General features: G+C 36.1%; 1 protein-coding gene and 1 pseudogene across 3 annotated transcripts; one reads left to right on the top strand and one right to left on the bottom strand.

Annotated features, from left to right (window-relative positions):
- The first annotated feature begins 6,299 nt into the window (after positions 1 to 6,299).
- On the top strand, positions 6,300 to 14,767 carry LOC124441580 (annotated as a pseudogene).
- LOC124441464 lies at positions 14,686 to 24,628 on the bottom strand. 3 transcript variants are annotated; one of them, XM_046991941.1, is made up of 7 exons: positions 24,264 to 24,626; positions 21,307 to 21,479; positions 18,661 to 19,855; positions 18,388 to 18,567; positions 16,175 to 16,234; positions 15,867 to 15,920; positions 14,686 to 15,578 (listed from the first exon to the last, which is right to left on the bottom strand). In XM_046991941.1, the coding sequence occupies exons 2-7, from the start codon at positions 21,345 to 21,347 to the stop codon at positions 15,348 to 15,350; spliced, it is 1,761 nt and encodes a 586-aa protein (XP_046847897.1). In that variant the 5' UTR covers positions 21,348 to 21,479; positions 24,264 to 24,626; the 3' UTR covers positions 14,686 to 15,347. The 3 variants fall into 3 exon arrangements, with proteins under 3 accessions (XP_046847897.1, XP_046847895.1, XP_046847896.1); XM_046991939.1 differs by having other exon boundaries at positions 18,388 to 19,855; positions 24,264 to 24,628; XM_046991940.1 differs by lacking the exon at positions 21,307 to 21,479 and having other exon boundaries at positions 18,388 to 19,855; positions 24,264 to 24,623.
- Between the last annotated feature and the right edge of the window lie 2,636 nt (positions 24,629 to 27,264).

Here is a 27,264-nt window from a genome sequence, read left to right as displayed (position 1 = left end):
TACCCTGCGAAAAATTTACCCATTAGACAAATCTTTTACAACCCAACTTGGGCGAATGATGACAAATTAAAGTCGAAACGTTCGATCATTTCACTATTGAAAATAATTGAAATGCCATGAAATTGAAAACTATGATTAAATGCAAATTAAAAGAAACACATCCGCAAGCAAAATTCAGCTTAGTAGAAAAAAGCCTTAAGAATGAGGAGCTAAATTGTCTTTATGACTAACATGTTTTAACCAATATATAAACTTGCCTAAAACAACGAACAGTTTTTAATAACGTGCTGTTTAGAACTGTCTTCAAAATGTGAGCGAAATATGGATTCGAAATCTTCACTGAAATAAGCGATAATTGTCAATATCACAATTGTATTGGCCAGCAAATGTCGTTTCCAGTACTTCTTCCACACGCGGCCAATGGGAATGTTGTAATAATATATTTGCACATAGTTAGACATACAGTTAAAAATGAGATCTATTAAAACACCAATAGCAATTCTCTTGAAGAACCCGTATGACAATGCTTCAGTGGCGATGTTGAAATTTTGAAGCTGATATGAAATGAAGTAAGTTTGACTCAAAATGAGTGTGTTGTATTCAAAAAGAGTATCTTGAATTGCCAGGTCAGCATTTAACCGTCTGGAATGGGCTGAGTTACATGGTAAAATTTGCAGTGCTCGACAACAATTGAAATTGTTTAAAGCTGAAATTATTCGTTTCCACAATTTGATTCGAGCTTGTTGCGTTGCTCGTTTAAGAAAATTCAAAACAGCAGAAAACAATGAAAGACCAATGAAAATCCAAATACTTTTAAAATTTGTCTGCATCGTTCTATAAAGGAATATCACTCCACCTCGGATCATAGAGACGAGAATAAAACTACGACCGGGATGAACGATCTCGGAACTTCGTCTCAACGCCATATGCGCACACAACACTGTAGGAATAAGCGCTGACAGTGGTGAAGAAGTAGCGATCAAGAATTTATATAAGTTTGCACGAACATTTTTAAAAACAGGAACAACTATAAACTTGTAGAAATATGAAAGTAGAGCACAAGAGATGAATTCAATAAGAACAAGTGCTGCAATGTGAAAATTGGAATAAGAAATTAAGCGTTCGCTAGCTCGAATATTGTAAATAATTACCAATGTCGAACACAATAACGATGCCCCGAAGAAAGGATATCTGTAGTAAATATACTTATCAAAAAGATCAAACTGAAATAAAATCAGATTACTTATAATAATCAACTCGCCGAATATAACACCTATGTACACGGTGGATAAAAACTTTGTTTTAAACTCTTTCCATCCGAATAAAATCATCAACGTCCATGGAAACCATAAGTATACCTCAAACGACTGTATGCAGCCACCGAACAAGTGAGCACGTTTCGCTGATAACGGTAATGTGTTGTTGTTGTGATTCTGCCATTCCATACAACTGTAGATTGTATTCATTACCACGTACACAAGTGCCATAGCAAATGAAATGGGAATCATGGTGGTTAAAATGATATTTAAATTTATCAATAAACATTTCCAAAATATCTTGCAAACATTTCCACCATTTTGGCGATTAGAGTAACTCGTTCCATACTGACTTGAACCATCATCGTTATTGTCGATGAACTCTGTGCTGATAAATTCTTGTTCTCCATCATTCTGAAATTCATTGAAATCCAAATTCGTATTTTCGGGTGAACTTTCGATGTCAGAACTCACTCTCGGTGTATCTGCAGCAAAAAGCGAACAAATCGACAGAGCAAACCCGATTATCTCCTCTAACATTTTACTAAATTGTGTTAAACCAAAGGTGAACAGAAATTATGATAAAATTTCCACTAAAGACCCCTTACTGTGATTATAATATTGTTGACTCAAATTACATGTAATATTACTTATTTATATAACCTGAAGTTGAAGTTTAGTTGAAATTCTATGAGTTACTGTTCAGGAATTAGGAATAAATTCAACCGAAATATATATGTGCGTTTTTGCTGTCAAAAATCAAAGATTTAAATCGATTTTTCCTTTTACAATTTGAACTACTTACAACTCTTTATCGAATCAAATGGATGTACGCGCACTTATGCAATCCAAATCGAACTGTCATTTTTCAATCGTCCGTTGCTTGTGCCCTCAAAACATTTACTTTCGTAGCCACCATCGCGGTGCTAAATTTTATGAACGGTATTCTGTAGTTTTCGACATGCTGAATTTTTTTGTTCCACTTATCAAAACCCGCAGTTTTTTAGAATTTTGACAATGAAGATCGTTTCCGTTTAGGTGACTTTCTACATGAAGTACGATTAAAAAAGTCAATAAAAGATGGTCCTTGCTTTGAGAAAATAGCTGGCTTTCACACGCTACTTTTTACTAATTTTATTTAACGTTTATAAAAAAATTGCAATGCTGCAAGTGGGGTTCATTGAGTTTGTGAGATAAAAATTTTATAATAAATTTCTACGACATACACGTAAAAACTGCACCGTGAAAAAAAGGAAGAGACTATGTCATCTGGAGACTATGTCACCTGGATCAGACTTACCATGGACAAAGCTTGGAAATCAGGTATTAAAGTGTTGTTCTTTTCAATATATTTAATTTCTGTTTTTGTTCATTCATTATGCTGAACTTTGTAACGTGTTTTTTAGAGTAGCTATGTTTGTAGGCCTATACTACTGGACAATGAATGAACGACTAAGTCGGACAGAAGTACCAAGAAACAAGCGTCCTTATCAAGAGATTCACACTTATGACTTTTCTTATACACAATGTTTATCAGTATAATGGATTTTCAAATTCAACCGATAAAAATTTCTGTAAAACTATTTTTTACTATTGTTAAAATTTTCTGACAAAACACACGAGTGAAAGCCAGCTATTAATAAAGGTCTTAAAGAAGCAACCTAAAAATTTTGAATCAAATGAAGTCTAGTAAACATCAAAAATGATTTTTATGCAAGTCATGACGTTACTTTGGTCATTTCGCTTTTTATTTTTATTGGCAGATGAATGGTCAGGTCATACGTACTGAATGATTTTTTCACATGATTTATACATTGCATGCAATTCGTTTTCATTTTTCGTCTATTAATTTTTTTTAACACTCTGTGATCTTTCATTTTTTGTTTTCTACCAAAGTTTACGTTTCTTTTGTTCGAATACAAAATATTTGCTGTGTCAATAGGGTAGTCAGCCCGCTTTTTTGTCACTCTGTAAATTTAAATTTTTTGTAGCATACGATTGTAACGCACGATCTAGCTACGCTACATGTTAAAGTCGATCATCGGGATCATTCGGAAAACAACAAGATATAAAACATCTTAAAACTATAAAAATTTGAGGAAATTTTTTTAAATTATTGATCTTTTCTTTTATTGGAGGATTTTTTACCGGATCTACCGGTTTTCCCTCCCATTTCGTTTTGTTATGAAAAAAAAACAGTGTCCACATTTGGGGCCATGCGAAGTCATTTTTCATAATACTATTTATTGTTGCCAACATGAATATTCACGTTTCTGTTTCATTTCTTGGCCTATGGGTATATCACCCAAAGTACTGCGTTCATTAAATACTATGGCACACAATTTAAAAAAGTAGGCACGCAATGCGCAGATGTTGGTTGCCTGCAAGAATATAACTACTGAATGAAGTAGATTTAATAAACCTAGTTAAAATAAAATTATGTACTTAATATCATTTGCGTCTAAATTGTTTAAAATTTTAAAATGCTTTTTACTTATATATGACCAAGTAATTTCCTAACCCTGGAATCCGATACTACCAAGTAATAACAGCTGCTGAAATCCGATACTACAATTGTTGAAGATCGAAGGTACAGAATTCCAGCATATCTCCAACATTCTCTTGTTTTATGATGAAAAAAAGCCTACACATGAGAAAGTCGTTAAAATGCATGATGCATCTCCGCCAAATGACAACGAGCACGCAACGTCACACCACTTGACCTAACCATTTAAACTGTTGGAAATAACGTAATTGCATTTCCTCAGTTCGTTTCTGGAGCCAGTGTGGTTCTGCAAGAAGTGAGGTTGAAAATCACCTTCACTGACTAGACTGTCGGCCTGTTGCGCACAGTGGCGTAGCTAGCGGTCTGGCTGGTCGGGCCCAGCCCGACCAAATATTTTCCCAAAAGTGAAAAATTTGTTTTCTTTAAAATTGGATTTGCGAAAATTTTAAGTTCTGCGACTCTTTGGGGAATAATCCACAGTCTATTAGTGTAATATTTGTCAAATTGCGTCGTTATTAGCAAAATTATCATATTTTTAAACGTTACTTAGCAACAATGACTAGTGCATTTTTAGTGCTAGGCATTACGCAGTTTAGTCGGGCTCTGAAAATTCAGCCCGACCAAGTAGTAAAATCTATAGTGGGATTATCTGCAATCTGATTGGTTGACAGCAACCGAGCAAACTCAAATGCGCTGTTTCGCAACATCTAGTCGGGCTCTGAAAATTCAGCTCGACCAAGTAGTAAAATCTATAGTGGGAATATCTGTAATCTGATTGGTTGAGAGTAGCTGTGAACACACTCAAACGTTTAACAACATCTAGTCGGGCTCATTTTCAAAAGCGTGACTTGAATTTTGAGCTTTCGAAATATACGTTCGGAAATCGTGATAACTTACATTTTCAAAAGCGTGACTTGAATTTTGAGCTTTCGAAATATACGTTCGGAAATCGTGATAACTTACATTACAATGGCTTCGGCTAATGAAATCGATATAATAAGTGAACTACAAAGAAACCATTTTCTGTTCGACAATTAGGCGAGCAAAAATACTAATAGCAGCGGCCAATTCAAATTTACAAGCGACTACAGGCAATAGAAGCTTTCAGGAAAGTTGGAACTCGAAGAAAAGATTGGCTTTGTGGTAGCTCAGAAAAGAATGCATTGTTCTGTTGGCCTTGTCTTTTGTTTTGCCCTGGATCGTCATCTTCATGGACGCAGACGGGATTCAAAAACATGAAGAATTTCCTATCCGATTGTAAGAAGCATGAGAAGGCAAAATCGCACATGGGTGATTACAAGACCTGGAAGACCTACGGTTTTCAGCCATGCTTACAACCATAGTGGCGCCTCGTGAGCCCGACCAAATGTTTTTCGCTAGCTACGCCACTGGTTGCGCATACTTGTGGTCCATTGCTTGAAGTTCCAAGCACCTATTAGTGCTACAATGAATTAGTTGAAAAGATTTAATCCATTCTTTGCGAGAAAAGTTCATGGACGTTCGATATTGTCTAGTACGTGGGAACGTTAATTAAAGTCGTATCCAAATATTATATGACATTCCAGTATCATATAAGTTGTTGGTGGTGAAATGCATAATTTACTGTTGAAACAATTATTTCACTCAAAATCATTTAACGCCTCAATGAATCCCGGTTTGACGGGCTCATATGTGCAGCTCTCAGTCTGGGTTTTTTTTTGCAACAACCATGTAGGACTTTTTCATTACTTCCTTGACAGTATTGTAACGTGTAAGAGTGCTTGTAGTTTTATTTTAACAATTCCCACTAAAGTAATATCGTATTGCTTCTTCGATCTTGAGAATGTAAGCTTGGAGTATTAAATCGATAGCAATTGTTTCGTAATTGTTAAAGTAAATAGAACATAGACTGGTGTTGGTGAATTTTGATTTGTGTTCGTGTACTTCTATTTGTGTTCGTGTACTACTTCTTCTGTTCGTATACTTCTGTTTGTGTTCGTGTCTTCGATTCGTGTTCGTGTATTGTGCTTGTGGGCCACAGTACTATTGCTCTAGAACTCGCCAATAGCCAGTGAGAAAAAGCCAAAAAGGGTGTGATATGTAAAATTAGAAGGGAAGAAATTAAGTGTATAGCATTGGTATTGTGTGGAAATGTGTATTATAAATTCAGTGAAGTGCAAGGTTAGGACAAACTTGGGAGGCGATCCCCAGCATAATTTTTATCAAATTCAAATGCACCTTAGCAAATTTCGAATTCCGATTTCCATGTTGTATTTACAGTTAATGATTAGATTATAACAGTTTATTAGATTTATTAGACAGTTAATTCGATTATAATAATTATTGACCAACTACTTGGTAAATGTCTCAAATCATTAAAATCAAAAAACAAAAAACTCACTAATAAGAGTAATTAAATTGCTGTGGTCATCGACATTCACTTACTCTTCTCTAAAGAATTGCAAAATATAAAGTTTAACATCCTTATTGTCAAACATTAAATATCCGGAAATGCTGTCATATTCAAATTTCAAAACTCCTCTTAAAAATATGCATAATAGTACATACGTGTATTTTGAATAAAAACACGTTGAAACAACACAATTGTCTCGATTTTAGTTCATTTGTTGACTGTAAACTCGCTTGTGAAATGGCAAAACGCTCTTTGAGTTCATGCTACAAGAAGTTCATGTACTTTATTTTGTTCTTCGCTATCATATTCTGGACGAAAGAAGCGAATTCTGAGCAAGAAGACCCAAGTACATGGCCAGGACATTTAGAACCGCTTGCCTCGCAGAACGTAAAGAACCCAGTGGATTTTGTGGAAGAATTTCCTAAACCCGAAGATTTCTTTCGCGATTTTGTCTCCGCTGGTAAACCGTTGCTTATCAAGAACGGAGCGAAAATCTCGCCCGCATACAAATTATGGACTGACGAGTACTTTGTTAACCTTCCTGGTGCAGAGAACACATCAGTTTTGCAGAAAAACAAAGAAAGAGAATCGCACACTTGGTGGCAACGAAATAAGCTTCAAAGAGTTTGTAGAAAAGTACAACACATCTGATATTTACATGGTAAACGGTGTTCTGACATATTACAGTAGTCGTCTTTAGTGTACTCTTAATAAAATATTTCGTACTTAATTTATTGCTTAAACATTTTGCTCTGATCTGCCTTTTGTGCATGTTCAATACATGAGTTGGCCGATTCATAAAACTTTGGGAGAACTGAAAAGATTTTCGCTGTCGGATGTATTGGAAACGAATTTTGTTTGGAACTTTGTTTTGAAGTAAATTTTATAAGTGAATTTATTAGTGAATTTGGTCGTGTGTGTTTTTTATACTTCAAAATTCAACTTTGCTTTTTCTTTTGTTTCAAAATACTTCAAGTTGTTGCCATTTCTATTCAATAGATGCTCTAAGAGGATCAACATCATTACCCATGTTTAAGATAATTTTGCAGCTCTAGTTTGAAGCTTTTGTATCTATCAATATGACAGAATTATTGTAGTAAAATTCATGTTTGAGTTTGATTCTCTAGGAAAGACATTTTGCTGCCACCTTTGTTACTCTGTGAGAATGTGAAGCCACTACTTGTTGATGGTATGATTTGATGACCAAACACTGTGAAAGAGCATTTTTTCAGTGTTCATTTCACAAAACATAATTTATCTTGTATAACAATACAGCTAAGTTATGCTAGCAACAAATACTTATTTGTGTTCAATTTTCAGGTCATGTGGTTCAGCAGTGGTGGTACCAAATCTGTGTTTCACCATGATGATGTTGACAATATTAACTGTTTATATCGTGGTGAAAAGATTACTGTTTGTAGATTACCAGAAATACAAAACAAAGGTATGTTCACTATCAGCCTTTAACCTAACATTAATCCATGTTACAAGAAGCTTATAAGCACATTTCTTAAAAGACATTTAACTTTTGCACCATGATCCTGTTTAAAGTTTAGAAACAGCCCTGTTTAAAAACTGCCCAGCTTTTAGTAAAATGCTATGATGTTTTGTGTCAAGATATGACATGCCTAGAATAATGAGACTGACTTGCAATGCAACATGAATATAAATTATATTATTTGCAAAGTATGAATTTATAAATAAGGCACTAACCACCACGGAAGGGGAATATTCCAGTGCGAGAAATTATAGATTATAGAAGAAGATTGTTGGACATTCAGCTGCAACATAATAGGACATCACATAATTCAATAGCATAGTCCGACATAAAGTATATGGTTGTCGAAACGTCAGTCTACATCAATACCAACAGTCCTTCTCAGAACTCTGCTAACTTGGATGATCTTCATCCACAAACATAGTCTGACATAGTTAAATTTCTAAATCTAGAGTCCTTCAATAGCACTTTCTAGTGCTTCTGGGGTGTAATTTTGCACAATTCTGAGATTTATTTGCTAAATGAAAAACATGATTTGCAATGATTACTTTGTAGCCTATCTTTGCTCATAGGCAATTGTAATAGGTACTTTATTAAGTGTGAATAATCTCATTGATACAACAAAGCGCATAAATATGCTAGTAAATATGCAAATCAAAGTGTCCAAGTAAGCTTAGTAACCACTGGAAACATTATTTACTTCTGTCAGACATTTCTTAAGCTTTTGAAAACTAGAAGATATAGTAAACGTTTGAGATTTTTGGCAACATTTTCAGCCAGGTACGTATTGCCTTCCTCCCCTTTATAATTGCTACCCCAAATTGATCTTTTTGCAAGGGCATAACCTCTGTTCTTTTCAGGCGGGAACTTTGCCCCCCTCCCTTGTCTATGCCACCACGCATGACACGAGACAATTGAGAGTATTGTAAGATATCTAAGAACATAACCATACATTGAACAATTTTGTAGGACATTAAGCAACATCATAGGACACCAAAATTATTGGAAATCAAAGAACATTTGTAGAACATGTATTATTGTCATTGGGGTGTTAAAGAAAGATATTCGATCTTTGTTTCTTTTTAAATAGCTGAAGGTAAATTTTAAGCAACACAAGCATAGCACCAGAAATACTGATCTACACTGTTTCAAAAAGGTTGTTGAACATTAAACAACTCTATAAGACATTGAACAACATTTTATGGCATTGAACAACAGGACATTGAACAACCTCATGGGACATTGAAGATCATTGTAAGACATTGAACAAGATTGTATGTAGCATTGAACAATCTAGGACATTAAGCAACATCATGTGACATTGAACATCAACATGCGACATTGAAGAACATCTTGGGACATTGACTAACAACATGGGACATTGAGCAACATCTTGGGACATTGAACAACAACATGGGACATTAAACAACATCATGGAACATTGTACAACATCATAGGATATTGAACAACTTTATAGGACATCGAAAATCTTTCATTTGTCTATAGCTGAGTTTGCATTAGCCTGTATAAACAGATCTGTGCTAAGTCAAATCAAGCGAAGAGAATTTGCAAATCAAACGCCGTGGTGGAGAGATGGTCAGGCTTTCTATGCTTGCTTCAGCTAATTATCTTTTTCCTTACGTAGCTTCGTCTCGACAATGCGTGGGGAGGATTTTCTGGTGTTGATGTCGATAAGTACGTTACTCCTTTGTCATAAAATCGTGATATTTCGCTTTTCGATTATACTTGACGGGATTTGATCGTATTTAGTTCACGAATGGAAAATGACCAGTGGCGAAGCCAGCCAATCTTTTACTCCTACAATGCAAATTTTTCAACAAAATAATATCCATTTCTTTGGAAAATTAATCGCATTCATTGTTTTTCCGGCGATCGTATCCAAAAATATTTGTATTTTATGAGTTAAAACTGGCTGGCTTCGGCTACTGAACATGACATCAAAAAATGATAGAATACAAAAAAAGATTTTACATATAAACCCGTGCGCTTTTCTATTTAAGCGACACTACAAAATGGTCCCAGACAATAGAATCAACTCTTTTTAAGTGGAGATTTGCGCCTCTGACTGCCATTAATTATGTGCATTATTGTTAAAATTTGGAGAGGGGAAGAACAGATTTACCCTTGATGGCTGTGTGGTTTGTAAGCGTTTGTTTTAATATACTGGTATGCTTCAAAGACCTCAAAAGTTCTCCATTTTGATTTGCAAGCTCCATTTGTCACCTAAACGCATTTCTCCCTACTTGCGATATTTTAGAAAATTATTCATTTTTATGTTTGTCTGACGAAATGCCATTTCTTTCTTACCTAGAGTGGATTTTACAAAGTATCCCATCTTTCACCAAGTGGAATTTTATGAAGCAAACATGGAAAGTGGGGATTGTTTGTTCATTCCTTTCAAATGGTGGGTAATTTGTTAGAAGTTGTTTAATATAACACTGTTCGATACGAACGCTTTACCTTGCCTTCCCCCCTATCTCTTGTTGGGTAACATCCTTTTCAGCATCTTCCAGTTGTTAGATACTATCCTCTGCAGTTTGGCACCATCGTTGTTAGTATCATTCAATAATGAGCTACCATCCTATACTGTATCATTTTCTGTATGCTTTAGGTACCATCAAGTGACGTCCACCGGCAACAATCTTGCCGTGAACATCTGGTGGAAGCATTGCGAACTTCTTTCACGCCCAAAATTGTGGAAAGATTGCAGGCTCAAATACTTCACTTGACAAATTTTATTTTTCTTCGCTGGCTAAAAATGGCGATGATAGTGGCGGCGATAGTGCTGATGAAGAGGAAGGTGGCGAATATTCATTATTGTAAGTGACTCGATGCGGACATAATTATTTCCCTCACAACACTCTTCTCTCGAAGGCATCAGCTAGACTGCAATTTAGCGAACACCAAAGGCGCTTGCGTGCGGTTCGCGGGCTTGTATATTTATTTGGCAAGAAAGTACTGGTTGTTTGCTTGGTTGTTAGAACAACATTAAAAAGTTTAAAGTATAGTTTTAGTTAAACGGTGGTATTTTGGAGGACGGAATTACTACCACTTTATAGATTTCTTTTCGAATGCCATTTTTACAGTAGGAATAAAGGTTAGAGGAAAAACCACTGTTTGTTGCCCGAGCCAGCTGTATTCTTTGAGCAGCGTATAGGTGTCCGCTTAAATGCAGTAGCTTTTACTCGAACCATTCCCTACCCTTCCTTTAACAACATCGAAGGTATTTTGGTCACATTGTTACTCGAACCATTCCCTACCCTTCTCGAAGGTCACTCGCATTGTTACTCGAACCATTCCCTACCTTCCTTTAACAACATCGAAGGTATTTTGGTCACAGTTGTACTCGCCATTCCTATTTTTGAAAGGGTATATAATAGACTCGTCCACGATTTCTTACTTAAAGTGTTCGACACAAAATTTTATCACACAGTTTGCCGATTGCATTGCAAAGACCATTTGAAATGTCTTTCTGCTATACATTGTATAAGTTTTCCACTTTCTAGAGACATTTAACATTTAACATTTTCGCAATGCAGACACCATCAATGGGACGTCAGGCTCCATAACTAGCTTCAGGAAATAGTACTTTTCATCGACATCTTGCAGTAATAACTAAATTTTTCATGCCTATACACTTCAACCTCTACACAAGTCAGTGGTTTTGGAAGCTTTGTGAAGTTGTGTTTTCACTGTTGCCAGTTTACAAGCCCCGTATGTAACCACTTACAACAGTTCATCTAATTATAAAACTGCTTTATATTAGTTAGATTTATTTGATTCAGAGAGAAAGATCTTTACTTTGATTTGAAAATTTGGTACATGTTTAAAACCGTGCATTCAATAATACATATCGCACCAGCCCCCCCCCCCCTCCCAGTCTATGTTAGCGATGTTTTAGGACTTCTAGCAAAGGTTTTAATTTGGTCAAATTGTTCAATGTTTGTGGCAGTTTAAATTCAGCAAAAACGCCCTTTTTCATTGACATTGAGGAACTCGTCCATGCAAAATATACATGCCACTTGCCTTGGATGACGTCAGCATGTAACTCGACCCAGTGTTCCTGCCACGACTAACTTTAAGGCCCACTTTAAATCGCAATTGCAAGAGGACAATTTTACCAAGTTAATTAAAATTTATCACCTGTATGTTAGAGTTGTTACTAGTATGCATCTGTATTTAAAATATTCTTTTTGCCAATCGACAGCATTAAACTAGAGGATTATTTGAACGAAAAGCGCCTTGTCATTCGAAGGTTTCACCAAATTTCTGCAAGATGTAAGGAGACATTATTTTTATACCGTAATGTATACATATAAGTACACGTCGGTACACATTAGTATAACGAAGTACACAATCATGAGGCTATCTTTGTACATTTTCAAGACGTATCGTTTATGTTCCTCTTTTGCAAAGCTTTTTATCGTAAATCGTGACTTAAAAATGTTCTACGTAATGAAAAGACCGGAAATGGAAAAATTACTGATGAAAAATCATGTGAAAAATGAAGTTTTTAAACCTTAACTTTTTACTATCTACAGGTTGTGTCAACAAAACTCTACCTCTTTGAACTCGGCCGATGTTTATAATTTGCATGATTTAGCAATAATTGATCTCCAAAGACCTGCGAACGCAGTTGAAAAGAACAGTACGTACTTATATTGCGGCAAATTTCAAGCATGAAATTCCTTTCAATAACGTCTACGCCTCTCTGGGGATCATTGAATCATGCAAACGCTAAGCAAGTAAATGGTTTGAACCCGGGAGTATCGTCCAGGTTGGTAGAGTTCTGAGAAGGACTCTTGGTGGTGTTGTTGACTGACGCTCTGAAAACCTTAGCAGTAGTCATCGACTCTGTCAAGTTTTCTCTGAAGATGACTACCGTTAAGGTTGTCGAAACGTCAGTCAACATCAACACCAACACTCCTCACGATTCTAAAAACCTGGACGATCCATATGGCCAGATAGTTTTGTTGACATTTATATTCGTTTAGATATTTATTGTCTTGAAAGCAGCCATTTGTGTTATCCAGTACATTTATCGATATATTTGCGTATTTTTATTCTTGTTTTTAATTCTTTTAAATCTGATTTCCAGCGTTAGCTCAAATTTTAGAAGTATAAAGACTAAAAAGTTTTAGCCTAGTCGGTTTATCCAACTTGTGACGTCACATTGCATTTGTGGCGGCAAAAGTTAATGGTATAAAACGCTGCTATGATAGTTTTAACCGAATGTTCTCTGGAAACTGGAGAGTTTTTAAAACATTGTGCCGCCTCCGTTATGCAATATATGACGTCACAAGTTACGTAAATTGGAATGAACAAAAACTACAATACCTCGAGAATGAAAAGAGACATGAATAAACTGTTTTAGAAATCACACCGTCTTTATAAAAGTTTTGTTCAATGGAAACACGATTTAACCAATAAAACTTACGTTTTCGTAGGCACTTTAACAAGCATGTACTTTGACGTGCCCGTGTTTAGAATTACGATTCAAATTACACGCGATAATAGTTGTATTTGTTTCGTCGACAGAGCATCCAGGCCGAAGAAGACGCTCAGTTTGGACGAACTATTGGAATATATGGGACATGTAAATTACAGTGTGTAGATTGTGCATTTTCAGAAACAAAAAAAACTATTTTCTGTGTTTTCACGGGAAGCGCACAACCGAGGAGTCTTTGGGAACCCGAGCTGATCGGTGAAAGCTCTGAACTGCTGCACATGCTCGAGTTCTCATAAACGTCTCTAAAGTTTTTATTCCTTCAGTATCCTTTTAATTGTTGATTAGTGTTTTAATTGATTTGTGACTAGACATTTTACATTTTTGATTATTTTATTTAGCTAGTGAATCTTGCGCATCTGCCCCTGTATTTTGACGCGTTTTCAAAGTAACGAGTTGTTATGAGACTATGACGTCGCAGAACTCCGCTGTTCCCAATTACACAAAATCCGTTACTATACCACCAGCAGCTGCTGAAACTTCAAATATGGGAACAGGTCTGGGGCTTAAAGTTTGCCTCATAGCAATCAACAATAACAGTAACAACAGTTAAATTTTCGTAACAGGTATTTCAAATGGCTGATTCAACGCAAAGATGGCGATCTGCGAATACTGATTTACGTAAACTTGTACAACAAGGTACAAATTTTATGGTTATATTTATTGCTATTTGTGTAATCAGTTCAAACGTTTCTCGACAGTTGTAATTGGTTGGTCTAGCGCATCTCCTTCTTAGTAACAGTTTGTAACAACAGTTGAATATTCTGTAAGACTAGTGCAGAACTCCGTTACAACTGTGCAAAAGTCTTTAACCGTAGTCCGAAAATCCGTTACTACAGTCCAAAAGCCCTTAAAAAAGTGCAGAAATCCTTTGCAACTTTGCAAATATCTGTAATAAGAGTGCATAAATCCTTTTACAACGTTTCAAATGTCTGTAACAACAGTTGAAACTTCTCTGCGAACGCGATTAAAATATGCGAACGCGATTAAATTCTCAGACCGTTTTTGTTCTCATATAAACATTAAACACCACAAAAGCTGGCAGACGCACGCTGTAATTATTTTAAACCTGCGAATTTTCCTTTCATTTTTAAATTCAATATGCTGGTTTTAAATCATACATGACGTCATATTTTCTCTGTTCAAAATGATTTTGTTAGAATTTTCGCGAATTCGAAAACGGTATTTCCGAACTGGAAAGTGTGTTGGCTGAATACAATGACCCAATGCCCGATCCTCCCGGTGAAGAGGCAAAACAAGACAACACTCGTGACGAGCTATGATTGTGAGTCCAAACGTTAGTAGCAGGGCTTTTTGAAACACAGGTTTGTAGCCTGCGAACAGGCAATTACCATCAGAAATGATTGGGTGATTAAAATTTGCTAGTATTTCGAAGGTTTCCTGCTTTCGATGAGACTGTTACTAACGCTCTTCTTATGCAATTTTTTAACGGACTGTCATTAGTTGTAATTTATTTCATTAGCGTACGATGAAAAGTTCGCAAATGAGATCATAGTATTTATTTTAATTTACCGTCCACGTTGTCGTTTGTCATGAGTAAAAACTTTTCAATGTTGTTAGACTTTAATACGCGATGCTTGCATCTAGTTTGATATACAAACAATCATCAACGACATATTTTCCTTTCTCTAACTGACCATGCGCGATGAAGTCGTCAAACCCGACGATTACCGAACGTTCGCCGAGCTCTGGACGAGCCTTCACGTTTCCCCATCTCGTCTGATGTCGTTGACTGTACGCTTGCGGACGATATGTTCTTTCTCATTGTCTGATTGGTCGAGCAATGAAAACGTGTACGTCGGTCGTATTGGCCAGCTGAGTATGTTGTCATGATCACCAGACATGACGCGAGCATACACTGATATCCAGTTTCCATAGCTTTACCGCGGCCATTTAGATACACCCATATAGACAGCTTGTACCCAAGCATTCCAGTGTAGAATGGCTCACTGATAATTGGATCTTCCATACAGCCTACTTTGGTTTTTTCAAGTTGGTTTCGAACGTCTCTGATTGGCAAAATGTACTCTGCTGTACAGTTTCTCTTCGGTAATATGCTTACTTCTGATTTGTTAATAGTTTGTATTTGATTTCTTATTTCTTTGGAAACCGTTGATATTGCTTACGTTGCTCTTTGATCTCGTTCTTCATGAATCGTGTTGTTCTTTCACGCGATTGGTTCGCTTCATCATGTTCCTTGACCAAGCACTCAGGTCGTTAACGGTATCAGTGAGTTGCTGGATGAGTATACTCTGACGGTGTTGTTCGTCTTCTTGATTCTTCAGCCGGTCTTTTTGATCCTTTGCCACTTCGCTAACTAATTTCAGATGTTCCAAGACACAGGATTTCATGTGTTCTTCTACAATCATTTTTGAACCCTGTCAAATTATTCCATAGGTTAGTGTTCATGTGATTTATGTGGCAACCTAAAACGCTAAATTGTCTACAGCAATCCTACAATATACTCAGCAATCCTACATTGTTTACAGAAGTCCTACATTGTTGGCAGCAATCATACATTGTACACAGAAATCCTACATTATCTGCAGCAATTCTACATTGTACACAGCAGTTCTACATTGTACACAGCAATCCTACATTGTTCACAGCAATCATACATGGTACACGGCAATACAGGTACTGTTGTTGGTGTTTCATGCACTTACCGAAAATTTGCATCCGAAACGTTGATATTCGCATTGCTCAATTGAGTACGTCTCCTGTAAGGAAAAGTGTTTAAATTGTAGATCATCTTTAGCCTGTCAGCTTCTTTCTTTTAAATTCAACCAGGTTGATTCGGAAAATTTTTTACACGTGGGTGGCAACCATTCTCCGAACTTAAGAGAGGTTTTCGCCATGTTGATTGAAATTGGATTGTAAACAAGAAAAATCTTAATAACATAACGGGCGTGACGTACCATGCAAACCAGTTATTGGTTCTTGTCTTTTCGAATGAAGTTATTGAAATATTTACCTTGGAAGCTTCAGGATTTTGATGTGAACTTGGATAATCAGGAACGACATGTTGACATGCCTAAATACATATTTTTTTCAAGTTAACAAAGTCTTAAGATTTGTTTGTACTATCATTTATCAAGGTGCATAATATTTCATCGTGCTGTGCTTGTGCTTGGCCTCACGTCCCGCTAAATCCTACTGAGCTCCCATTGTAAAGTTCCCAGTAAACCTTACGGTGCTCCCTCTACCAATGTCAAACTAAATTATTTCAGCTATTCCGCCATACAAAATACTTGGATAGCTTTCCTAGGACACTAAATTCACCGTTTATCCCAGCGAATATCGCTATTTGTCTTATCCCAAATTGTTTATTCGTCAAAGTTATTATTTATGAAATCACTATTTATGACATTTCACGCTATCTTATGACTCAATCTATCGTCACAATTCATTGAATTCACATGAATTAGTTTATCCAAACCACATAAGGCTATTACTTAATGCTAATATTTTATTATCAAATTAAAAACTACAGAATTCACCAGTCCTCCGATGTGCATACCACACAAAGTCTGACATCGCTCTACTTTTATGTTCTCTATGCTGTGTTTACATGTGATTACAAGGCGGCCATGTTGGTAAGTGATTTCAAAATTGTACGTTGCTAAAGTAAACAAATTTTTTCAATATGTGCATGGGTTCTTCTACCAACATGGCGATTAATCACTTTGAAACACTTCATAGGATTTGTTTTCCATAAAGGCGAGGTCGCTCATTAACATAAATTTTAGATTTTGAAAATTTCCTCAACAGCACAATAAAAGCTTTGCAAAGCTTGCTAGCAGAATATTTAAAAACATAGAATGCATACCCTTCAAGTTTATGGTCAGTTAATCAGTATTCAACTGGCGCAGTTGATGTTTACGGAAAATAAATGGGGTTTTTTTTTACAAGTTTTCGTTCTTCGATATGTTTATTAGTTTGGTAATGTATAAAATCTAAATAATAATGGCGTAGGCTGTCTACTCGCGCATACTTTTTCTGTTATTCCCTACCGCTATAAATACTATGAAAACAATCGATTTATAAATGATAAACTATTAAAATGGTCTGAATTTAGCTTACAAAGCACGACAAAAACTTGTGGTATGGCAACGCCATTACAACATTAATAAACTAATGCAATTTGTAAAATGTGGAGAAAAATGCAAGTTTTTATTTTGCGTTGTAAATTTTCTTTATCTCAAGATCGGTCACGTTTTAGTTGTCAACACTTTGCACCGCTTGGCTTGCATAAAGAAACACCAGGCCAGACCAGGCTCCAACTGTATTTTCCGCCCATATTTAATCAGCTGCATTAATGTTAGTGAAATTTCGCTCCGAAACGGTCGCTTTGGGGTCTAACTTAAATCGTCGTTTTGAAAGATGGTAGATTTCAGCTTCTATTTTTTTTAGTTTTGTCGGGAACGATGAAAACTAATTTTATTTTTGACCGTAATAAACCGTCTGGGATAATATGTTGGATAATACACATTGCTGGAGAAATGTGCGCGACAAACGATAAACAGTAGTTTTGTGACACAATTCCATATTTTCCCTTTCGTTGTCAGGTTTTCAAGCGACTGTTTTGGTTTCAGTGTAAATTTCTAGCTGTGTGTAAAGCCATACCTTTTTTTTGTCAAGTTCTCGTAGCGAAACTTCCAAAAACCTTCGAATCACGTTTAAGTCTTGGTTTGAAAAATTTGCGTCCATTTCGAGTGCCCAATATGAGAAGTGCCTTTCGTATTTAGCGCTTTCTTTCACGCGTATTAGTAATGTAATGCGCGATATTTTGTAGTTAAATTTATGTCACGTTATATACGCGTTAATCACTCGTGATTTTTGTCTATCATTTTCATTGCTCAGAGGTTATTGGCTATTGCGAAGATATCCTGCGCGAAACTTGCGTGTATTGTGGATACGCGCGCGATTTCTTTTAGAAACTTTTTGAAACTATGGTGAAATTGACAGTTACGTGTTTAATTTGGAATGCATTATATTTCCGCTTTTTTCAGATCGATTCATGCCAACCTAATAATGATATCAAAATTATAAAGCCTCCCATGAATTAAGAGCGACGGACTTAAACATTTCGTGTACGTTTTCCCGCCACATTTTGTGCAGCATTATTAGATGTTTATCATACATGCATGAGAACGGCTCTTTATCCACATAAACTACTACCAATACCTGATAAAAAACTCTTTTATTATCAACGAAACTGCCATTGTTATCACGAGACGCCTTCAAATTTCTTTCCACATGTGCTGGTGCCATATGCTCCAAATCTTTCAAATTCAGATTATTTTTTCTGTCATCAGCTACATCTTCCGAATGAGCGATCTGTTTCAAAGTACTGACATCTCGTACCTGTTTGGAAGCGATAAGCCCTGGATTATTTGAAATGCGTAATTTTATTACTCCTAGAATTGTCAACACCTTGCGACTAATGAAATTACATGCCTCGTTTCGCTTGCCATAGTTAAAGATTTCTTCCTCGGCAATCTTATCACTTGATTCTCCATCACACAATTTATGATAACCATTTCCGCCAAGAATTGTTACGAAATTAAATTTATCCATTACTTGGTCGTTCGACGATGAAAAATTTTGAGTATCTTTGATACAGCGCGCATTTGAAACAAATTCATGTTTTATTTGCCCCCAGGGTAAATTTAAATCCGATTCACATGCCACATTGATCTTAAATCGACTTTCTTCATCACTTTGTGGACTTTTACTTTTTCGTACGCATGATGAGTTTGCGTGGATCTCGTTGTCTCTCATTGTAATTCTTTTCAATTGCGCTGTCTTTACGACTCCATGACAAATGATCGCTAGTTCAGTTGTTCCTTCTCCGCGCAAATGTTCAATACATTCTTCGTCTTCTCTTGTTTCATGTGTTTTCGCAAATACGTCCGATGTCATTTTCTTCGGTATTTTATTGCTGTTTCGCTTGTTATGAAATCCTTTCTTCCTGAAAAACTTATTTCGTAAGAAATTCTTTTTTGAATTCTTGTTTACCCCTTTAGACTCCTCATCCCAAGAATAATCACTTGATCCTGATGTTTGACAACTTGTGTCCGATTGTTCATCGAAACCACACTTTGTCCCCTTGCATACGGTCTTGATATCCATTTTCATCCTAGACGGTCCCTTTCGAACATACTCGGACACCGAAGACCTAACTTCATCTTCTGAATCACTACTGTCTGTGCTCGACATATTGCTGTCGTAGACTCGAGAATAGTACGGGTGCCTCCGATCGTTCGACCACGATTCGTCATCCGAACTATCTGCGCTTAACTCGTCCACTTCACAAAGCCAAATACGGTAAAGCTCATCCATTCGCATCCGAGATGCGATGGAATCCTTCATATCGTTTTCTGCATCACTTTTACGCTTTTTCCCATTTCTTTTTTCACGAAAACCTCCCACGCGGGCACGCGTATTGCTTTGAAAAGGCTTCGTCAGCATTTGTTTCCAACACATGCGCCATCCACCTTGCGCTATCTCTGTACGTTTTCGTCTACCTAAGCATCCCGGTTGATTCCGATCCAATAACGACAGTCGAACATCGGCAGCAGTCGGACTGTTAGAACAAACGTCATTCTGTCGTGATCTGGTTGTGGAAGCCATCATTGCAACAGTTGCCATGCTTAAAAATTTGAAAGCAAATTAGCAACACTATACAATATATTCAATTGGTAGACTATACAGTACAAGTACGGTTCAACAACGTTATTGCATTATACGTGTATATGAATGAAACTAGAATCGTGGTTTGAAAAATCATTGTGGTTCATGTAGTCGTGAAGATCAGTTGATGGAACATTAACGAGAGTGATTTTCTTGTTACTGTACCTGAGTTCATCACATCAACGTGATGTTATTATCTATTATGATAAGATATGAAAAAAACTAAAACTGTATTTGAAACATCATCATAGTCCACAGTTGGTCTTGTAGTTCAGTTGGTAGAACACTGTAGACTATGATTATCTTGTTACTGTACCTGAGTACATTACAACAACGTGATGTTATTATCTATTATAATAAGATATGGAAAAAAACTAAAACTGTATTTTGAAACATCATCATAGTCCACAGTTGGTCTTGTAGTTCAGTTGGTAGAACATTGTAGACTATGATTATCTTGTTACTGTACCTGAGTACATCACAACAACGTGATGTTATTATCTATTATAATAAGATATGAAAAAAACTAAAACTGTATTTGAAACATCATCATAGTCCACAGTTGGTCTTGTAGTTCAGTTGGTAGAACACTGTAGACTATGATTATCTTGTTACTGTACCTGAGTACATTACAACAACGTGATGTTGTTATCTATTATAATAAGATATGGAAAAAAACTAAAACTGTATTTTGAAACATCATCATAGTCCACAGTTGGTCTTGTAGTTCAGTTGGTAGAACATTGTAGACTATGATTATTTTGTTACTGTACCTGAGTACATCACAACAACCTGATGTTATTATCTATGATATTAACATATGATAGAAACTAGAACTATGTTTTGAAATGTCATCATAGTCTATAGTTAGTTTTATAGTTAAGTTTGCGGTTGAAGTGGAACATTGATAATTATGATAAATTTAGAAAAAGTGCGTGATCCGATATCAGGGTTATGCATAATTGCAGTCAAACGTTCACTGATATAAAATTTTATTAAACAAGCATTCTTTTTTTTCTTTTATAAACCGTCGAAGGCTGTAGACAAACAGCCCAAAGCTTGTTTGATAAAATTTTATATCAGTGAACGTTTGACTGCATAATGATGAAATTGTTACCAATGAAACATGATTCACATGAATATCATTTACATTTTTTTTGTTAAAATATCGACCACGATTTTAAAAAATGTAAAGATTATCGACTTAGTCAATCCTCTGCCTTATGAGAAGATCAATTTGGTGTCGTGCATACATTTCTTTTAGATATATAAGTAGAAATCCGAATTAAACAATCATGTTTATTGATCAAACTTAAAGCTCTTCTCTAACATATTTTGAAAATCTAAAATGGTCCTATACGTCATCAGTAGCGCAGAGACTGGCACTACGAATAACTCTTATCTTCTTACATTGCGTGTGAAACATTTCCCTTTTGAGTATTTTTCAGCATTTTGGTCGGCAGGTACTTGTATCAATTCTCTTAGCGGACTAGCTCACTTCCTTCCATGTAATAAACTTGTCGGAACAAATTTTGTTTGATATCATTTTTCTCAATGGTGAAAAACAACCCGCACAGTTAATGCTGTTTAAAAAATAGGAAATTGCTTCTGTACAATAATACCCACACTCGGGCTCTGTCGTCATGCATTTGCTCCCGCATCTTTTATACGTGCGTTGCTGACGTAACAAACATCGGGGTTTCAAAGCAAATTGTTGATTTCTAAGGTCTGACGTCTTGGTGTTGTGTAAAAATTTTTAACGCGAAGAAGCGTTGTTGACCAACTCAATTTATTTTTAGATCAATGATGTAGTTTATAGTAAATCTCATTCAAAAGCATACAAAATTTAAGGCATGTGGGGGACATATTTCATACGTGGCTAGCTTCTGAGCCTACCATCTTTCTCTCAGCTGATGCAGGTCTACGTGAGATAATCTCAGTCATACATCGCTATGTATTGTTTTCCGCCAATAATTCACTAATGAAAAACACAAGGCATTCCTTAATGAACACCGATGTAGTACTAATTTTTGTTTTTATAAGAGAGCAGAAAACCTTAGGAGACAGGAGACATAGTAAATATTTATTCCCTTTCTTGTTTATGTTTTGAAAAAATGTTTGCCGTTTTCCTAATTATGCCATGGTCTTGTTATCCCAACGTCTGCAGCAATGACACATATTTTCTCTCTGAAATCAGTTTGATTTATTGTCAAGAAAACAGCGCTTTTCTTAATCCGTTTTGAGAAGCTATTTTGCCGCACTTAATCGTTGCTCGTTCGTGCACATTCAGATTGATTATAATAACCTTTTAGCTTAATTATTCGCATAAGATGACGAAAGAACAAGATGCCTAGTCCTCCATCGATGGAATCGACCCGAAAAACTGTTGCCTTCTAGATTTAATAATTGCGGCAAATTTTCTTGTAAAGAGGTCAGGCCTAGTGAACGGAAATGATTATTTTGTGGATTATCACCGTTGTCTTTACCTTCGAGGAAAGCGAAAACACAAATTTACAGGATATTGGAAATTATTGTAAATGGTTTGCGAGGAAGCCGCGAAAAGTCGTTTGTAAAACGAGTTGTCAATCTTGATGAAACAGTCTGAAGTGTTAGTCGCTGAATGAAAAATGAAATGCTGATGTAGATGTCAACAGCTTGTGATGTTTTGTAATCTTTAATTAATGGCTCTTTCAGCATTTCTGATGTTACTAGACGCATCTGGTATCATACACACACAATCTTTCACAGTTTATGTGGTTAAATTATTTCAACTAACTCTTCCACGGATTAGCTCAAATTATTACCAACATTGGCATAATATGTTGCTTAAAGACCACGTATTTTGGGAGTGTAATTCTGAGTATTGTTCTAGTTTTATTAAATCATCTCATGCTTCTTATAGTGGTTAAAGGTCAGATTCAAAATTGCCGTATTATGAGATACATTTATTACATTAGTCGCATTTTTCTCAGTTGCTATTGCAACTAATGATAAGTCTGCATCGCTAAAAGAATTATACAAACTATTTTATTGCCCATGGATTTTGTTAACAGTTTAACTATCCACAAGATCAATCGTAAACCTACAAGGTTGTTTTAGAGAGTTATAGATGATCATATTTCTCTCGACTTGACAGGATTTTGATTCAGAAAATAATATCAACTCGTGTTCATTTGTATATTTCTGGCGAAGATCGTACATGGTGTGAATATATTTCACTAAAGTTCGATTTCGTGCGTATAAAAGTATTAAAAATTTTTTACTTTTTTGATAAATTGCTTTGATGTTTGGCAAATGAAGCCAAAAAAGAAGTTATCCCGACAGCGGTCGTGGCTAGAGACTGTGTCAAAGCTGGCACGTAGATTTTTTAACTGCTATACAAAATTCAGAACATCGGTATTATATTCATTTCTTTCGAGATTTATTGTTTCAATAGTCAGTGGGCACAAAAAAATCACCACAGTTGAACAGAACATTATAAGTGCATGGGCTGACTACTGTATATAGAATCTCTCGTTTACGAACAGTCATCATTACTAGGCCCCCCTAACACAAAATGGAGAAGCTAAGAAAGTTCACACAAACTTTCTAGAGCGCGGTATTCCTTTGGTATTTATTATCAAATTTGCGATTTTGATGATTGACGATTTCTCCTTGACAAGCTCAAAGGTGTTATTACATCAACATGCAAAAGCCGTTCTTTGTCAAAGAGTGCATACTTTAACAATGACTGTGTTAAAACGCAGAGTTCAAATGTTGAATCAACGGATGCCATTTTTCTTCAGGCCCGAAGAGATTAGGGCTGAAACTCTTATCTTTAGTTTCGGTGGTGGTGGAGAGAGAGAGGGTGTTGTATCGTATGAGCTTGGGTATTTTTAGATACTAATTTATTTCTCTTTGACCTATTCGTTTGTACAAGTGTAAGTTTTACATTGATGTGTCCTGTTCACAAAATCGACACCAAATCATAGTGATTTGCTCTAAGATACATTGAAGCATTTTACTTGAATATTTTGAAATTTCATAACCGTTTCCGTAGCTCTTTTCAATGCATGTTTAAATTGTGCCCATTTGTCTTTCACATACGGTGTTAAATTAAGTCTGTTTGCCACATAAATCGCGTCATTTGCCGCAATCTTTGCCTAAGGCTAGTTGCGGTGGTAACTGTAAAGTTCTCGCAATTTATAGTAAAACCTTGCGGCCGAAGGACATTCGACAGAACTTAGCTTATGAATATTTTATAGGAAAATTTAACCCTTTGCAATAACACAAGTACGCATCGACTACGAGCTAAATGTTGGTGCTAGTTCGTTTTGATCGTTGATACTTTATAATTTAACGTGAAGAAAAGATAGTTTGTACTGCACCTTTTCTTGCTGCGTCGATTGAATTTCGCTAAATTCTCTCGCTGTCCTATGTAATCCCTCACCCAAATCTTGAAATAAGTCGCGTTGGCAAGATGTAACAAATTGACCACTTTGTGACAGAGATCAGCTGAACCCGTTTACCACGAAAAGTAGAGGTCAATTAAAAACAACTGCAATTTAATTCGCCAGACTTTTTAGCCGTTCTCTAGTGTTATGTTATTTGCTATGGAGAATTATCTGTAGATTGCCTTGATGGTAGTGTTGAGCCTTGATTGCTTACGCTGTCTAACAAATCTTTTCATCAACGTACCGGTTTATATACTGCGCAATCTTTGAAGAGATAGAGTGTCGAATTAATGGCCATAAGTGCCCTTGTTTGTAGAGGTCACTCCCACACGCTGACATTGATCTGTACATCTCATTTCCTGATTTTAAACTTAGGTAAACTGCGCACAGCTTGCTTGACGTGCATTGCTGCAGTATAATTGTTGAATCCATCGTCAAAATGTTTTTGTTTATTTAAGTTTGTTTTTGTTGTGATGCGGGCAGCAGTTACAACTGTTGCTTTTAAAACAGTCTGCTAATTGGACATGTTGAAATATTATTTTTCCCGTGAAGAAAGGCCTCGTTATTTGTTCATTAACAATGAATGAGAAACAACTCATATACGTTAAGAGCACCCTGCGATGCATGTCCTTATCCTCATCAACATTTCGTCATAAATGAAATGATTTATCCATATTGGGAGTGTAAGGTGATTACTACAGCGCAGTGGCAACATACCATGTCTGACGTCTACTTATGATCTGAATACCAAATTCAAGCTCGAGTTTGTTATCAATCGAGCTAGGAAGTTAAGTATTCCTAATGTTAATTCCTATGGAAATTTTGAGCGCTGTCACCCTGTCATCACGAAAACAAGAGGAATAACTTAAACTCACATTCACTCACATAGAGGTTTGCTATATGGCACAATATGAATCATGCTCGCATCCCAACACTCTTCGCGCGACTACCGCGACAAGGCAATAGCTTATTAGCTCCAGCATTAATATTATGAGAACTCTATCGGACTCGATAAAAAAAAGGATCAATTGAATACCTGGGAAGTTTGAGTTCACGGACACCACCCTGCCAGCAAATATCATACTTGCTCTTTCCAATCTAACAGACGACGAATTTTCGCATCAAGATACAATTACAAACGGGTCATCATAACCGACAATGAATGCGCATATGGGTCAGATCATATTTTTTAACAATTTGGGGGTGGCCTAGCTTTGTGCTGCAATGGCACAGGATATCACAGTTTTCCGAAATAAAAATAACTTTCGTCTTACGTTGTTTGAGCGGTGCAGTGTATGGAAATTTAACACTTAAGGTATTTATGACTGCGAGCCAGTTTCACACAAGTTGGAGTTGCGTTAATGCGCTTAACTTTTATGTTAACACGATAAAAAGTATTGCATTGCGTTGATTTCGTACTTTATTTTTTGATGCTGTTTTAATGTGGTTCAAAAGTCGCTTCGTGTGGCTATCGTGGTCCCTTTTTCTGATTATTTTCTTTAAAATTAGGGAAAGTTTAAGTAATTCTCGTTGTCGAAAGACAGCTCAAGTCGAAGGTGAAAAGTTAACTCCATGTTTGATACGAATACGGTACGGTGTGGCTACTGGCAGAGAAAAGGAATTCACTTGTGTTGAGCTCTAATTTCAGCTGTTATGATTTTTTTAATAAAAACGGTGGCTAAATGAGTGGAGAAGTTCATTACACGGGATAGTATGATAAATTTTCCAGCCATGCTTTTGAACATGTTTTCCTGACCTTAAATTTGAAGCCGTTTTATGAGGGACTATAGTTCCATGCAATTGTTAAGATATGTTTTTACATCAAGAAAAAAATACGATTTAGTGCTATAGAAGAATATTAACGACAATTAGAAATTCAGAAAACTTTCCAGCCCCGAGCTTCTCTTTCAAACTAAATCGAGAGCTTAGTTTAAAAAAGAGTTAATTCAAATACTGTTGTGTATTTTTGATTCAAGTGTATCGTTGACCGCGAAAATGTCTAAAAGTACTTGTGGCCCTGGCTTAAGTCTTTCGTTTTCTCACTTCTCGTCGATTCTCGTGTTCTTCTCCGGATTATTGACGCGTGGGTTACTGTGTGAAAGCGTGTGCAAAATCTCATTTAAGGTCCAACACTTCACGGTCAGTGTTCCCATCCTAATTTGGTATACTTTCCCGTAGAAATCATAAGCTAATTTTTGAAGTGTCAAATATTTAAAGAAAGCTTTGGAGGTGTTTTGAGTTTTGTGCGTGTTTCTTGATAATAGCTTACAAGAATTTGCTTTGTATATATTTGTAAGCCTCAAGTATATTTATGCAATTGCAATGGATGATGGTATAGAGAGTCGATGGTCTTTTCATTTGGACTTCACTCGTTACGTAAACTTTTCACAAAGTTTAATGATCATGCATGAAAGTGGCTGCGACTAGGATATGTTGAGAATTCCCAAGGTATTTATCTTTGATTCTAATAAAGAGTTTTTCAAAAATTCGCTTTGACATTAATTCAAACGCGTGATTATGTACGTTGTTTTGTTCAAAATCATTCACAACTTCGGCAAAACGTCAGGGAATTCCTTAGGTAATTTTAATTGACATTCGAAGCTGGATTAGTGATGAAAGTTGGTAATCTATTTAATTTAATTGAATAAAATTCTCTAAAGCTTCGATTATTTGCGTATAGCGCAGTTCCAATACGCTCCATCACTATTTTGCCTATAATTATCGCCTTTACTAAATATAGCAGCTAAATTGTTTTGAAACGTAATCCACTTTGTCTTGCATGAGCAATGAGCATTCTGTTCAGTTTCGTGCTTTTACGCTGGATTTCATTTTATTGACTCCAGTTTTAACATTCGTTCGTCTGACTCTCTTTTTGCCAGATTTTTATCAAATGCATAGTGTAGATATGCAAAACAAATGTTGAGGTGTGTTCCTG

This window comes from Xenia sp. Carnegie-2017, unplaced genomic scaffold (assembly GCF_021976095.1).
Source record: "Xenia sp. Carnegie-2017 unplaced genomic scaffold, XeniaSp_v1 HiC_scaffold_20, whole genome shotgun sequence".
In the NCBI taxonomy this organism is placed as follows: domain Eukaryota; kingdom Metazoa; phylum Cnidaria; class Anthozoa; order Malacalcyonacea; family Xeniidae; genus Xenia; species Xenia sp. Carnegie-2017.
The sequence above is the reverse complement of the archived record's forward strand: the minus strand, read 5'-3'. Positions and strand labels throughout refer to the sequence as shown.